The 15,240-nt window shown below is 38.0% G+C and overlaps 1 protein-coding gene across 5 annotated transcripts; it reads left to right on the top strand.

Annotated features, from left to right (window-relative positions):
* The first annotated feature begins 921 nt into the window (after positions 1-921).
* Positions 922-15,192, top strand: STX11 (syntaxin 11). 5 transcript variants are annotated; one of them, XM_026666210.2, is made up of 4 exons: positions 1,243-1,376; positions 10,133-10,262; positions 11,685-11,742; positions 12,739-15,192. In XM_026666210.2, exon 4 carries the CDS (start codon positions 12,746-12,748, stop codon positions 13,610-13,612), a length of 867 nt encoding a protein of 288 aa, XP_026521995.1. In that variant the 5' UTR covers positions 1,243-1,376; positions 10,133-10,262; positions 11,685-11,742; positions 12,739-12,745; the 3' UTR covers positions 13,613-15,192. The 5 variants fall into 5 exon arrangements, with proteins under 5 accessions (XP_026521997.2, XP_026521995.1, XP_087826617.1 ...); XM_087970491.1 differs by having other exon boundaries at positions 11,664-11,742; XM_026666214.2 differs by lacking the exon at positions 11,685-11,742.
* The last annotated feature ends 48 nt before the right edge of the window (positions 15,193-15,240 follow it).

Genomic DNA, 15,240 nt, shown 5'->3' with positions numbered 1-15,240 from the left:
ATAAAAGTATATAGTTATAAATTATATATAAAAGTATGTAGTTATAAATTATATATAAAAGTATATATTTATATATTATATACACACACACATACTTTAAAACATTTTGTTTAAAATGTTTCAGCAAATCTCTCTTAGTGGTTCCTTCCCATTAATAATAAAAATATTATTTTTAAATGCTTTTTAAAATGTGCTTATACCTATTCATGATGACCTGATTCCAGGGCACACTATTTATATAAAGTGTTCTAAATTTTACTTTACATACAAAAAAAGAGGCAAAAAAGAAAAGGGAAGAGAAATAAGCATGTACATATTAACAAATATAAGTACTCCCATGTATTAATAAAAAATATTTCACCACATATATTCATCTTGTGATGTACAGTTAAATTATTAACAATTATAGAGAGCATAGCAAAAGGGAGAAAAAGGAAATTAAAACAGAAACTAGTATATGCAGTTGATTTGTAAATAGTCTTTTTAAATTCCCAAAAACAATGGTGATGACTTTTTCAGAAGTTTGCATAATTGACAGCGTTTTTGTGTGAGATGGGTGGCCGTATAAATGTGATTAATAAATAAATATTATTCCAATAAGAACAAAGAGTCGAAATACATGTACAGTATGCCCATTCTGATAAAATTGCACAATACTCCTTTCTCCCGCCTTCCTTTTAATGTTCAGACTTTTGTTTCCAAACAACTTCAGCATCTACCCAACCCAAGGAGTCTTCCAGAAATGGAATCAATCCGTGAACTAACTTTTGTCTTCCAGGGAGTTTTTGCTGCACAAAAACACCTGTGCAATTTAAAAAAAAAATACCGAAAAAAACTGAAGTACGCGTTTTGTACTTCATCTTTCCTATATATTCTCTGCAGGTAATCGGCAGGAATTTGGCCCGGCTTTTTGAAAGCGAAACTGAGGATGAAGAGAGAAATCGAAGTAGCGTAGTTGCCCTGATGCTGACACCGGGGCTTCAGGGTCACGCCTTTGCTGCGATGACACCTCAGGAGATCCTGCCAAGAATTCAGCAGATAATCGACGCGGGCAGCCCGGTATCTGCCGCGCAGCAGCGAGCCGGACACCGCCGCTGTCTTTCCAGGCAGTTTCCACCCACCCGCTCGCCCTTCACAAGACTACGACTCATCACGCGTACCAGAGCATCGCTCATCCCTGACGCACTCCAAAAAAAAAAGCAACGGAGGCAGCCAATGGGCTTCGCGCAGGCGGGGCCAGGGGCGGGGATAAGACCTGCCGCGGGGAAACTCCCAGGATGGAAGGGTTTGACAGGTGCTTCTTCCACGAGGCAGCGTAGTCTTGGCTGGACAGCGACCCGGCGGGAAGTCGATTGCTCTCTTCCCGGCGCAAGGCGGTAAGTGTTTGCTTCATTTCCCAGACGGGTGTTGTGGGAGGTGTTCTCTGCTTGAAAGGAGTCTTTACTGCACAGTCCCAAACCACGACAATTGTGGTTTTTATCACCTGCACTGGGAATCTATTTTGTACCCAGGGGTCCCCCAAACTTGGCAACTTTAAGAGTTGAAGTCCACAAGTCTTAAAAGTTGGCAAGTTTGGAAACCCCTGCACTAACTGCTGACTGGTTTGATAAAGTTTTGAGTCAAAGATTTTCTCCCTTGGAGTTTAGTCCGTGAGAGGCATCACCATTCTCCCGAGAAAGTCCTCTTTCTCGGGAGAATGGTGGAGAAATAGAGGATTTAGGGGCAGTTTAATCATCCCACCTATATAGCTGAAGAAGATAGAGCTACCAAAATCTGTCAAGAAGCAGGAAAATCTCTCTTATGAAGAAATGACACAAGCATTTTGTGCGTGTGGCTTTGGGGCTTAGCAAAGAGGCTGAGATGGAAGTGAGAGCAGAGATATTTTTAAAAAATGTTTTGCTGGGAGTTGAGTAACAGAAATCACTTCGGTTGACCATGAGAAAACTGAAACCAAGCAAGAGGAAGTTTTGAAGGCAACACAGTTCAGCTGTAGTATCTGCTGGAGGGCTTTAAATGGTTGATAACAATTCATGGAAAAATAAGATTATCTGTGGCTACTAATCATGCTAGTGATTACATAAGTGACTTCCAACTTTGGGAACAAATTGGGTCTAAAGTGGCTCTTTCTTCTGATCTACAGAATTTTGGTAGATGTTTTACTCCTATATTAGGTATGTCCTGAGCACCCATGATTTTTAAAGCTGATAGGTTTTATTGCGAATTGTACTAGCATGACAATTCTATTGTGAAAGTTAATTAAAGGGAAAAAAAACTCTTTTCCGTTTTTGGCTGATGAAATGAAACCCATGAAATAAGAACTTGCACTGGACATTTTTTTCAATAAATATTTTAAACTCAGACTTTCAGTAGGATTACATTTATTTTTCTTAGCTGGTTACTTTCAAAGCTTCTTGTAGTTCTCCATGCCTACTATAGTTTTAAAATCTTTTGTAACTTTTGTAACAAATATAATCTGCATTATACTCCTTATAATGTTTTGACCTGGATATGTATTTATATGTATATTAGTGTTATATTACTTACTCTCTTGGACATAAAATGGTATTTTAGGAAAATATTTCTGCCTTTTCCCAAACTGATTCAAAATGAACTTTGTTCCTTTATTGTCATGAGCGAAGGAGAACCACATCTGGTCCCCACCTGATGTGGCAGATTGATTGTCCCATAATCCCCAGTTAGCAAGTTTCTAGCTTTTCTAGACATCTCATAAGTATCATTCAAAGATGCCAGGCCAAAATACTACAGTCCTTCAGCTTGAAATCAAATAATGGTCCAAGAAGAGGTACAGGGCTGGATTTTGGGTGGGAGGTGAGAGAATATAAGGAGGTCCAAAGGATATCTCTCAGCTCAATGGAAAAAAATGTGATGTGAAAAGAGACGGAAGTAAATTTAGAAGGTCGGCAAGCACAGGTGAATAAAGATGAGAGAGCATGCCAATAGCAGTATATATTGTATGAGATAAGTGAGGCTAGATCTTAAATATGTGACTTCTACTGCTGTTCGGACAGAACATCAGTCCTGGAGCCCTGCAGGTCTGGATAATTACAGTATAACATGTGATTGCTCAGAGACAAAACCATCCAGTCCCAGTATGGTATCTGGACTGGCACAGACATGCTGACATTTTCACCCTGGTGATTAAATTCTTCAAAGCAGCATAATTTTTAACTTCTCATTTTTAAAACCAGTTTATAGCAAAGGGACAACTTGTCAGGCAGACCCAAAGATGCTTTTTCAAGAGGTAACTGGACTTTCTTGTTTTTGTTTGAAGATGTTTCGCTTTTCATCCAAGAAACTTATTCAGCTTCTTTAGTTTCTTGGATCTGAAGCAAAATGTCTTCAAAGAAAAACCAGAAAGTCCAGTTGCCTCTTGAAAAAGCATCTTTGGGACAACTATGACCTGGATGGCTGAGAATCTCCGTAGAGATAGTCAGGCAGACATATAGTTACAGATACTAATTTTGTTTTTTTCCTTAAGGATGTATTATTCTTTTCTACAACAAAACAATGCTGGTTCCCAAATAAATGTTTTTAGAATTAGGGCAGCAGAAATAAGTTCCACTGTTTGTACTGGTGTTATGCTTGATCTTGGATTAAAATGAGATACAGATTTGCACATACTCAAGAGCCTTCTAAAACTAAGGTTCAGTGACTTTGTCTAGTATATCAGGATGCAATTGTAAAATATGGATTGAAAGTTGAGGGAACTGAAATGTTAGTTTCATACTGCATAGCCTAAGAATTGTAATATGGAAGAATTCTATAAGACTGTGCCTCCAAGACATTTGTTTGTGTCCAGAGCTCTATCTGCAGAAGGGAGAATTGGGGCGGAAAGTGAACAATCCTGAAGTTGATGTAAACTAGCATCTATTAAAGTTACATAGTTTGCCACTTAATGCAGTCCCTTCAAAATAAACCTTGTCAAAGATGGAGATGTATTACGGTTACCTGTCTGGGATATAAGTTAAGGCAAATGCGATAAAAAAATTAGTAAGTGTTATTCTTATTGAAATTCAACAAAAATATGAAGAGGAATACAACTTGAATAGTTTTTCTGGAACCCAATGTGTGGGGAGAGTGTTTATTAATTATTCTTAATGATAGATCTCACTTAGATTACAGCTACTATTTTTAATTTTATATAACTACCGTGTTTCTCATATAATAAGGCCGGGTCTTTTTTTTTTTTGAGCCCTGAAAAAATGGCTAGGCCGTCTTTTCGGGGGTGACTTAATTCCCCCCCCTTGCATCTTTGGGCGGGCGGGCAGCGACGGCTTGAATGTTGACCTCGGTGTTGGTGGGTCAACACAGGCAGCACCATATCCGGGTGTGCAACAAAAGTACTTCCTAACGGCAAGCCCCCCCACCATTGCCCCCCATTTTGCATGTTTTAATATAGGCCTTAATATTGGGGGAGGGGCTTAATTTCATTTCATGCCTATAAAACATGCTGGGACTTCCTATTGGGGAGGCCGTATTGTTGGAGAAACAGGGTATTCATTTGGTGGGATTATGCTCCAATGAACTCAGTGGCTCTTATTTCTGAGTACAGAAGAATAGGATGCAGTTGATAGTAACTTAAGAAGCAATGACCATATGACATATTTTCTTCATGAGCAATAACAAAGTTGTTTAATTTTTAATGTAGTAATTAATATGTTTAATTTATTAAGATTTTAATTTATTTTAATTTTAAAATGTTACCATATTAACATATTAAAAACAATATAATTTAAGGTTTTGGAGCTTTCTTCCAAATCCTACGTTGTTTTAAGATCTGTAAGGAAGGTCTCAGAATGTATGGAACAAAACACAAGGTCAGAACTAGCAATCAATGGTTTTGTTATTTGGAGTGCTATTTTAAATTTTGCATGCATTTCTTGCTTGTTATAAATCGTTCAGCATTTTGTATGCCTGGGCATGAATATACATAGATATATATCATGGAAAATGTATAGGATAAAAACAAACAATCTGAGATACGCTGGGAATTTGTGCTCAGTAATTGGATAACTTATGTTAGTATTTGTGTAATCAACTTTATTACATAATGCATCTAGCACTTATGAGCATGAAAATCATGAGGTTTTGTGTCACTTAATAGTATATACCTTATAAGGGTGATGTATCAAGTGACTAGATAATACAGGTGCTGTAACAATGCAGAATGCCCAGAGCTCTCTGTGCTTAGTCATAATACGTCAGTGCATATTTTGCTTCTTAGCTGTTACAAGACAATTAGAGATTAGCATGTAAAATTACAAATGGTGTCTTATGACTTGTATTACCCTGCTAATCTATGAGTTTAAGAGATATTGAAAGAGATACGTGATGATATTTGGCACTAGATACAAAATATAAACACAGTGAAGCTGTTAATGTTTTTCACACTTCCTTTATTAACAATAGACCCTCACCTTCTGTTTTGCTTAGATACAATTTAAATAGGGGAGCATAAACTGTGGCAGCCCCCTAAATCCTTGAGCACAGTCCCTGAAGTGCCCTCCGACTTGCTGTGACACGCTCATTTTCAATATGACAAGGGGAAATTATTTCATACATGGCAAGGGGATCGTATTCACTGTGCAAAACATTTGACAATCTCTTCTGTATCAGCTTCTTTTAGTGACTGATGAAAGCTTGGCATGGTTCCTTTAAGACCAGCTGGAATTGCCTAGGGTAGGCACCTGCACGCTCAGAAGGCACTTTCACCTGGATAGCTAAATTACTAGGACAAGCCTAGTAATTATTTCATTTAATTAACTTTAGATGTAATACGTGTCCTGGTTTTTGCTACCTTTTGGCATACAGCCTCCAATTATCATATCTTCTGCTTAACAAAAAAAAAAAAGTTGTGTGCTCCTGGGTTAACTATCTTAGGCCTCAAAGCCATTTATCTGAATTTCTTTCTTACTGAAGCAAGCTAGTGTCCTATTTTCTCTCAGGCATGCTCATATGTACGATGGGGATGTGATTATCCCAGCTTATCAAAAATAGAGCCTAAGTTTACGTTCTCTGCCAGACGATGATGTCATGCCCCTATCAGAGTCTGAATCCGAGGAGGAAGCCAGACCGCTGACAAGGAATGGGAGTGTGGCTCTGTTGGCTGTGGAGGAGGCTAGGGAAGGGCAAAGTCTGGCTGGGCAGAGCAGGAGGGAGATAGAACAAGAGAAAGGGAGTTCAGAGGACGAACCAGGCCCACCCCTTCTTCATCTAGGGCACGCAGGGAGGAATAGAGAAGAGAGCAACGTGGGTTGCATGGCTTACGGGGGAGGAAAGAGCCCTGATTCCCTTCATTAGCTGTTGGGAGCAAACGTGACTTTGTCTTGTGTTGTCGTGGCTTATCTGTGTTCCTGGCGTCTTCCCAGCTGTGTGAGTTTTGCCGTGTCTTCAAGTCTGAAATTCTTGCTCCTGCCCTGCCAAACTAATTACTTCAGTTTGGCTTGTTTGAACTTTAAGTTACAGTTTGTGTTGCTCATGTTTTGGACTTCATTTCCTGCAGTCAAAGGCTGTTCCTGGGTGAGTTTTTCTCCAGCCAGAACGTAACCTGGACATTGGGGGCAAAGTTGGAGATAATAAAGGGACTCTTATTGCTTATCTGACTGTATTGCCTTTGTGCCATGTCCCGAGTCATCACAGATGCCTTCTTTTGAAAAGGTGTCTAGCAGGAAGACTGGTGGCATGCCGCTTGAAGAAAAGAGTTGAATGTTTTCCCGTTAATCAGTTTCTCAGTTAAAGTCACCCACCCTACTTGGCTTTCCTCCAGGACTGCTAACTGCCTCATTGAATAAAATGTGTGATCCAAATTAGAAGGAAATGGGGATTTTGAGATGAAAAACAATGAAGCAGGAGAAATATATAAATACCCTTTCCCAGCGAAGCTCGAATCCATGCAATCAACTGCAGATCAATAGTGGCTGTCTGAAGAAACTCTTGGAGATTTAAAAAATGATTGATTAATTCTAAGGTGACCCCCAAAGGAACACTTAAACCAGGGGTGTCCAACCTTGGTAACATTAAGCCTGGAGGACTTCAACTCCCGCCAGCAAAGCTGGCTGGGGAATTCTGGGAGTTGAAGTCCTCCAGGCTTAACGTTACCAAGGTTGGACACCCCTGACTTAAACCATTAGTCAAACAGATTTTAGTGTATTTCAATGAAATCCAAACCAGCATTTGCTGAGTTGTTGTGAGTCCCATATGACCATTGTAGTCCTGTTGTCATCCTAAACCCAAGAGAGGGCCCGTACAAGGGAGGCCAGTGATAGATCAAGTATGCATTAATTCTATTTCTTTAAAATTGAGAACCCAAATAAGACTTGATGAGTGCTTTGGAAGGTCCTGGTCAGGTCTATATTTAGGCCAATACCTCTCTGAAAGCAGATATCCAATCTCTCCTGAAGTCCAATCCAAAAAGGCCATGTAGAACAATACTAAACCATCGGGGGGGCAGCTTAAAGTGACCAATTTGGGCACGTGATCCCAGCCCTCACCAAATGATTGATCACATTTTAAAATTGAGAACCCAAATAAGACTTGATGAGTGCTTTCGTTGATTGATTGTCAAGGAAAACAAATACCGTTGAGAAACTACAGCCATAGCCCAATGAAAGCTCGCCTCTGCTGCGGACTAGGAACAAGATAAAGACAATATCTCAAGAACACATTCTCTGAGAGTGGTTAGTGGGATGTCTTTGTAGCAGAATTAGAAGGATGTGACAGATCTATAAGAGCCTTCTGCCAAAGAGCTCTGCTGTCACAGCATTACTAGGCAAAGCCATATACAGTAGCAGTTTGGTCACTTCGGGGCTTTCGTGATGAAAAACAGAACTGCCAGCTGTGAGCAGAAAAACAGCTATAGAGGAAATTCATGTATGATTATCTAAAAGCTTCATTCTGAGAATGACACTCTAAAGGATACCAGCAATTCTTGTCCTAAAATATGAAGCAAATTCTACTTCCAATGGGAGGGGTTTCTGAAGCAGAATGTATCATGCTACATTATTAATCATTTGAATCAGAAGCCCCCAAATTCTTCAAAGTCATGAACCCCTTTATGAAGTTCCAGATTGCTCATCAAATCCCAAGCATTTATTATAGGGGATATGATGACTATGAAAAATGTATATGAAAATAATTTAATAAATGCTACTTTAATCTTTGAAAAACAATAATGACTTCATAAAAATAGGCAATATTTAAAATTTGAAAATATAAAATATCATTTTTACTGAAACTGTTAATATCATAAATAGGGGGGATGCATCTGATGAGCATCAATAAAGGTACTGATATATGGATGGAGATTGGTATATTTTAGTAGCCACCATGCTCTTCTACTGTAGATTCAGTTTGTTCCTATTAATTATCACACATTTACTGATTCCCCTTGACACTTCCAGCCACTTATCAATCCCAAAGTTGTTGATATTGACCACTTTGGGGAATTTCAATTTAAATCAATGCCAAATCTTATAGAATACAAACTAAAACCCAGGAGAAAATGATGGGATGAGATTAGTGAAAGGTCAGTTTGACGGAGAGAAATCATGGGTTTCCCCTCATTTCTACTGTAATTAATTATCTCCTTACTTTATTTTCCTTTTATTTATCCTATAAGCCGTACCTCTTTAATATTTCTACAAAAAAGAGTTTTTTCCCTTACATTATTAGACCTTCTAGATATCTAGATGGTAGGCATCCACTTTTTAAAAACAGAAATATAATAAAAACTATAAATGGATAGAATTTTAACTATTCTAATTTTGTATTGTTCCTGGATTTTGGATTTTGGGGGACCAATGCAAACTAAGTTTATTATGTGCATTTGAAGGTTGTCTGATTGAAATAATTCACAGACAGCACAAAAATTTTCAAAATATTTTGTGGCTGTAGTGTTAATGCAACATAATCCTCACAACTTTTCAAAATGTGTGCCATGGCTGTTGTATAAGAACTGTGGGTGTTCCTGCATGAAGATGTGATTAGCAATATTTCCTTTAGCTGATGAGTCTGGCTGCCGCTGGTTTACCTATGAATTTAGAATTTAATCAGATATGTGATGTATTGTGGATTGTGCCATCTCATAAAACACAGGGAGGAAATGGTTAGAAGCTTTCCTTTTGTCTTTCTTCTAAACCACATCTATCCATATAGTTCCCACAGACCTCTAGAAGCCCTTATCAAACTGCCATTTGTACTGTGACAAAAAAGGCACATGATTAAACACTTGACAGGAAACTATCAAATATATTTAATTTTAACTGTAAGTGAAATTGAATCTACATACTGGCCCAACCAACTACGGTAGTTTGGAATGGGATGGACTGAAAGACCTAAGAGTGAATCTTATTAGAAAATCCTTGACTTCCATCTTCCCAGTTGTAGACAGAAACTGTCTACAGAATTATAGCCCCATAGAGCTAGAAGGGGAGTTGCTTAGACAACGTTTCTCAACATAAACAACTTTAAAATGTATGGAACCCTGAGAATCAGTCCAAACATCTTAAAGTTGCCAAGGTTGAGAATCACTGCTTTACTCCATTGAATCTTGTTGAAAATCTTGCGCTTAGTGCTAGATTCCAACTAGCATTCCTAGCAAATAGTTGTCTAAACTCCTTTTGGAGTTTAGGAACCAACGGCATCTTTCTGGGTCCACCATTCACAGGAAGGAGCCTCTGTGGCGCAGTGGTTAGAGTGCAATACTGCAAACTATTTCTGCAGCCAGCTGCCTACAATTTGGTAGTTCAAATCCTACCAGGCTCAAGGTTGACTCATCCTTGTATCCTTCTGAGGTGGGTAAAATGAGGACCCAAATTGTCGGGGGCAATAGGCTGACTCTGTAAACTGTTTAGAGAGGGCTGTAAATCACTATAAAGCGGTATATAAGTCTAAGTGCTATTGCTATTGCTATTCAGTTGCTCTTATATTAAGGAGGCTTTGCTAATAATTTCTTGGCATCTGCTTCCTGTAATTTAAATATGATTTTCTTCCCTATCATCTGGAATGCTTGGGAACATGTCTTGGCCTCATGCAATATTCAGGTATTTAAAAACTACTATCATATCCTCCTCAGCTAAATATTACAAATGCTTGTATCCTTTTTTCCCCACAGGATTTAATTACTAGCTCCTGAATCATCCTGGTTGCCCTTCTGTGAAGTAGTTCCAGTTTGTCTGAATCCTTCTTAAATGGTGGTCTTCTGAACTGTATTTAGTACTGGAGGTGAAATCTCACCAGGGCAGGTATATTTGTAATGCCTTGCAATGCCAAATTTCCTGTTTGTTACTGCAACAGCGATTATTTTCAAAGTAGTGCACGTCTTGATTCTTGTTTCAAAAGAATAAGAAACATATTATGCTGTGAATACTGAGTGGAAGGACAGAGGTTTCTAATCTTGAGTAACATGTCAAATGTAGATGTAGCATGAAAAGTGTGGTAAGAGTAAGGAATGCAGTTTGACTGGAAAGATGGAAGCATCATTCTCAACTTGACATAACCTTAGTTTATTTCTGGATACCTAAATCCTCTTGTACTCTATGTATATAAATCTCAAATTCTACCTTGCTGTTGTTTATTACAAGGTTTTACTTTAAAGGCATTTTCTTATGAAACATTAGTGATGGGTATTTGGTTGACCAAAAAAGGATATTTACTGAGAAGCTAAATGTTGGATAAATATTTTTAAAACAGTCATTTTACTTAAATAGTACATTTGAAATTATATAATTTGTAAAGTTTAGTTGCGAAATTGTGAATTTATTAACTACTAGTGTTTAATGTGTCTGTAGAGGTGATTAATTTACGATGCTGCATCTGCTCTCTAGTTATCAAGCGCTTCAATGTTTAAAAAAGGAAATAAAAATTAGTATATAAGATTACTAAATAAAAGCTGGGTTTTTTTAGGAAACGTTATGCCAAGGAAGGATTTATGCTGCAACTCAGATAAATAGTTCAAATTTAGCCAGCATGATAGTTTCATACAAGAGTGTGGTGCCACAAGTGGTTAGGATGCTGGGCAAGAGGTTAGCAAGCCCACGTTCGAGACCCGAGAGGCCAAGGAGTGGGGTTGAGCTCTCGTCTTTCACTCTAGCTCCTGCTGGCGATATGAAAGGAGCCCCCAACTGGGCATCCCAAGGGCAAATGTGTCTAATCCTTTCAACCTGGATGTGCATTGGGGCTTCTGACTCAAGTGCAAAAAAAATAAAATAAAGCTTCATGGAATAATTTACTCTGGTCAAGATTCAGCTGATAATATTTAAAATAGTTAATGGAAGATATTTGTATCTTTGATATTTTAATTCATCTATGCCCCCACCACCCCATGGATGATGTTCGACTGATTGACTGGCATGACAATCCCAGTAAAGTAGGGGTCCCCAAAATCATCAATATTGACTTCCAATGGCCAATGTGACTATTCAAAGTCATTATTACTCATAGTACTGTTACTTAAAGTAGCATGGGGTTCAGTGAACAGTGTGGAACTTCATGAAGGGGTCAATGAGCTGAAAAGTGTGGGAATCTCTTCAGTAAATCATTAGCATATTTAATGGCCTCTTAATAAATTAATTCTGAATTATGGGTTCATATCTAAGAGGTTTGAGCTTGTGGCTATTATCTTTATAAACTCAAACTCTGACCAGATGGAAGTATTTATTTTCCAGCTGCCACTTGGTGTCCAAGAGAAGCAGTCAATTGTAGTGGACTGAATGTAGTGCTAAGGTAAGACAGAACCTGAAGCCCAGCCCAGAGTTTAAATTGATCCATTCACTATTGTCTCAGCCCAGCCTATTTTTCAGAGCTATAACCCCCCTGAAATCTTCAGATGAATAAAAGTATAATGAATAAATGAAATACTGGAAGGCTTTGGATGATAAGTAATGAATAATATTTAAATATTTGACTGACTTTTCAAAAGTGGACATAAAACAGTAAGTAGACAAGTTTATGAGATCAGCTCTTCTGAGGTAGTTAGAAGCGAAACTGCACAAATAGCAAAAATATCTACTGGAGAATCTTCTTAAAATAACTCCAATTTTTTTTACTACTGGTTCTGTGGGTGTGGCTTGGTGGGCATGGCAGGGGAAGGATAGTGTAAAATCTCCAGTCAGAGGTGGTATTTGCCAGTTCTCTGAACTACTCAAAATTTCTGCTACTGGTTCTCCAGAACGGGTCAGAACCTGCTGAATACCACCTCTGAATAACTCCAATATCAATAAGATTTTCCGCAGGTTTTTGGTTTAAATTTCATGTGGGAAATTCTGCTTTTGTACAGAATTATTGCACAGAAAATTTCTTGGCTTTGATATACATCAGTTTTGTTTTCTATTTGAATTGCAATGTACACTTCTGTGATTTATACTATTTGTCAGCCTAGTATCCTCTACGTATATCTGTGATATACTGTGTTACTCAGTAAGAATATTCTAAATTTAGACTTGGAGGGTCTTAGAATGGGAAAGGTTGAGTTAAATATTTCCTACTTCTACAAAGGGGATCTATAAATATTCTGATTTGTCAATAGGACAAAGGGATTCATGAAATTCAGTAATTAATCAGAAAGTTAGTGTCTTTCTGATAGTATTTTTTTCTGATTAATATGGAATATTTCTGATTAATATGGAAAGATGTGATATATCAAACTTCAATTCATATATGGTAATTAAAAGAAATCTGTCTTCATCACTGCGATCTGACTTACTTGCTTTTTCTTCCTAGGACAAAAATGAGAGACAGACTCTTGGAGTTTTATGAATTATCTAGGCTGTACAGCCAACATAGTGGAGATGCCGAGGATGACTTTCAAAGACCTCATGAAATGCTTCTTTTTGAAACTGACCATGCCATAGCAAATCTTTACAAAAACATTCAAGAGATTCGAACAAACAATCACCGTCTGAAGGAAGATGTGAGACGCTTGGGCAAACAAAACAGCCGTTTCCTGACATCAATGCGTCGTTTCAGTAGCATAAAGCGAGACACAAACACTATAGCAAAGGACATTAAGGCCCGTGGGGAAGAGATCCACAGAAAACTTCAGGTTCTGAGAGATCTGAGTGAAGATGCAGAAACAAAATATGGTGAAAATACAATTGTAACCCGTGTGTGCAAGGACCATTACGTCGATCTCATGCATGCTTTTCAGGAAGCTATGTTTAAGTACAATGAAACTGAGATGAAAGAGCGAGACAATTGCAAAATTAGGATTCAGCGGCAGCTGGAAATCATGGGCAAAGAAGTATCTGGAAACCAGATAGAGGACATAATTGAGCAAGGCCGATGGGATGTATTCTCCGAGAACCTGCTGTCTGACGCAAAAGGAGCTCGCTCTGCCTTGAATGAGATAGAAACTCGGCACAAAGAGCTGATGAAGCTTGAATCTCGAATCAAAGAGGTCCATGAACTTTTCCTACAGGTGGCATTGCTGGTGGAAGAGCAGGCTGACACCTTTGATGTCATTGCATTGAACATGCAGAATGTCCAAGAATATGTTGGGGATGCTAAAGACGAAGTGAGGAAAGCACTTGAATACCGGAGAAAACATCCTTGCCGAACAATCCTTTGCTGCTGTTTATCATGCATGAAAGGCTAACTGCCCTCTTGAAGCTACTTGATCAGTGTTATGGGAATGCTTATAATTTGTACTCATCTCTTTATGGTTATCATATTTGTTATTAATTATATATGTGTATGTTTCTCATTAAAACCAAAGGATAGTAGCAGTATGATACATACTGAAGTTGTGGGCACTTGTGACTCCGTAGATGCTGTTGGATTACATCATATCTGATAATGAGCTATGCTGGTGGATTGAAATTGGAGCCTGGAAACATCTAAAGGGCCACAGATTCCTGCCCATTCATATATTTCAATTTATGTAATAAGAAACAAGATTACCAACCCCCACATTGCTACCAAAATGAAAGGCATACCAGAACCTATGTAAAACCATGGGAAATTTTGATGAGGTGGGTAATAAATTATTCCCAAATAAATACATCCTATGGATTTTTAAGGGAGCAATTGCAATTGTCAATTTTTTTCTTGGAGAAAATAAATATGGAAGAAATTATGAACCCTAATTATAAATTATATATAAACTGTATTACATGGATAATGCAGTTTAGACATCTGGCAGTCATAGTTGAGCTTAGAGTTTTGATAAAAGATTTCCTATAAGGTAAATAGTATACATTTCTAAAATGCATTGTTATACAATTAAATGAAAAAAATATTTATTCTAATTATTATATAAAGAAAGTCCTTCTTTTTTACCCCATAGTTTAGATTATCGGAGAGAAACTTGCTGATAATGGAACCAAAGTAATAACCCAACAGTCCACAAAATTTGAAAATGAGGTCTCATTTACACAATATGCCAAAGTTAGATTGGAGCCATTATCTCTGGAGCTAATAGCAATCTGGAAGCCTTACAGCAGGGGTGTCAAACTTGCAACATCACATTGTCATCACGTGATGTATTGTGACTTTCCACCACCCCTTCGCTAAACCAGGAGTGGGCATGGCCAGTACATGACACATTTAGCCTGCGGGCCACAAGTTTGACACCCCTGTCTTATAGGAATGACAATAGAGGGGATCAGAAATCAGACACTGTGAACTTGTGTGGCTGTTTCTTGTGCTGGCATGCAAAATGTGTGGCTGAGGGACTGCCTGCAACCTGCTAGCATCCCATTTGTGGCCTCAACAGATGCCTAAAGGAGATGGGATTTGACTCATTCTTTAGGCTTTGCCTGAATTTTAGCAAACTGTGTCTGAAGAAGCAAAAGGGATGCTTTCATCTATATATTGCTAGGGTATAGTGGAGAATTGAACAACTACATGAACCCATTAAGCCCAAAAGAAACATCCAAAGCAATAGATCTTCATGCTTAAGATTTGTTTTAGTCACGCTAGTTTGTCTGTCTGTTTTTAAAGAATAATCACAGCAGAAAAAGCTGAAACCAAGAACCTCCTTCGTTTAATTGTTGAAAGACCAGCTTCAAAAATAATAATAGGATTCCGTTCATATGTTTGAGACTGGTGTGTGAAATTCATGTTTTCGGTGTATCATGTTTTTTCAGACAAATGTAAATAAGTAATGTAAATTTGTTTGCAGTATTTTGTAAGTTTATGATAATTAACTCACTAATTAAAATATTTTTCTAAAAATTGATAGGTTTTTCATTTATATGCTTGTACTTTCTTTTTTAAATGAAT

The sequence above is a fragment of the Notechis scutatus genome, chromosome 1, assembly GCF_049901735.1.
Source record: "Notechis scutatus isolate UNSWTSFEM ecotype Mainland chromosome 1, rNotScu1.2, whole genome shotgun sequence".
Lineage (NCBI taxonomy): Eukaryota > Metazoa > Chordata > Lepidosauria > Squamata > Elapidae > Notechis > Notechis scutatus.
Note: the sequence above shows the minus strand (reverse complement) of the source record. Positions and strands in the feature narration are given on the sequence as shown.

What these genes read in the sequence shown, in the direction of transcription:
- STX11 (XM_026666212.2), top strand. Translation starts at nt 964, where the DNA reads ATGCTGACACCGGGGCTTCAGGGTCACGCCTTTGCTGCGATGACACCT. An exon ending in TCTCTTCCCGGCGCAAGGCG is followed by an intron (nt 1,377 to 12,738) that starts GTAAGTGTTTGC and finishes TTTTCTTCCTAG; the next exon opens with GACAAAAATGAGAGACAGAC.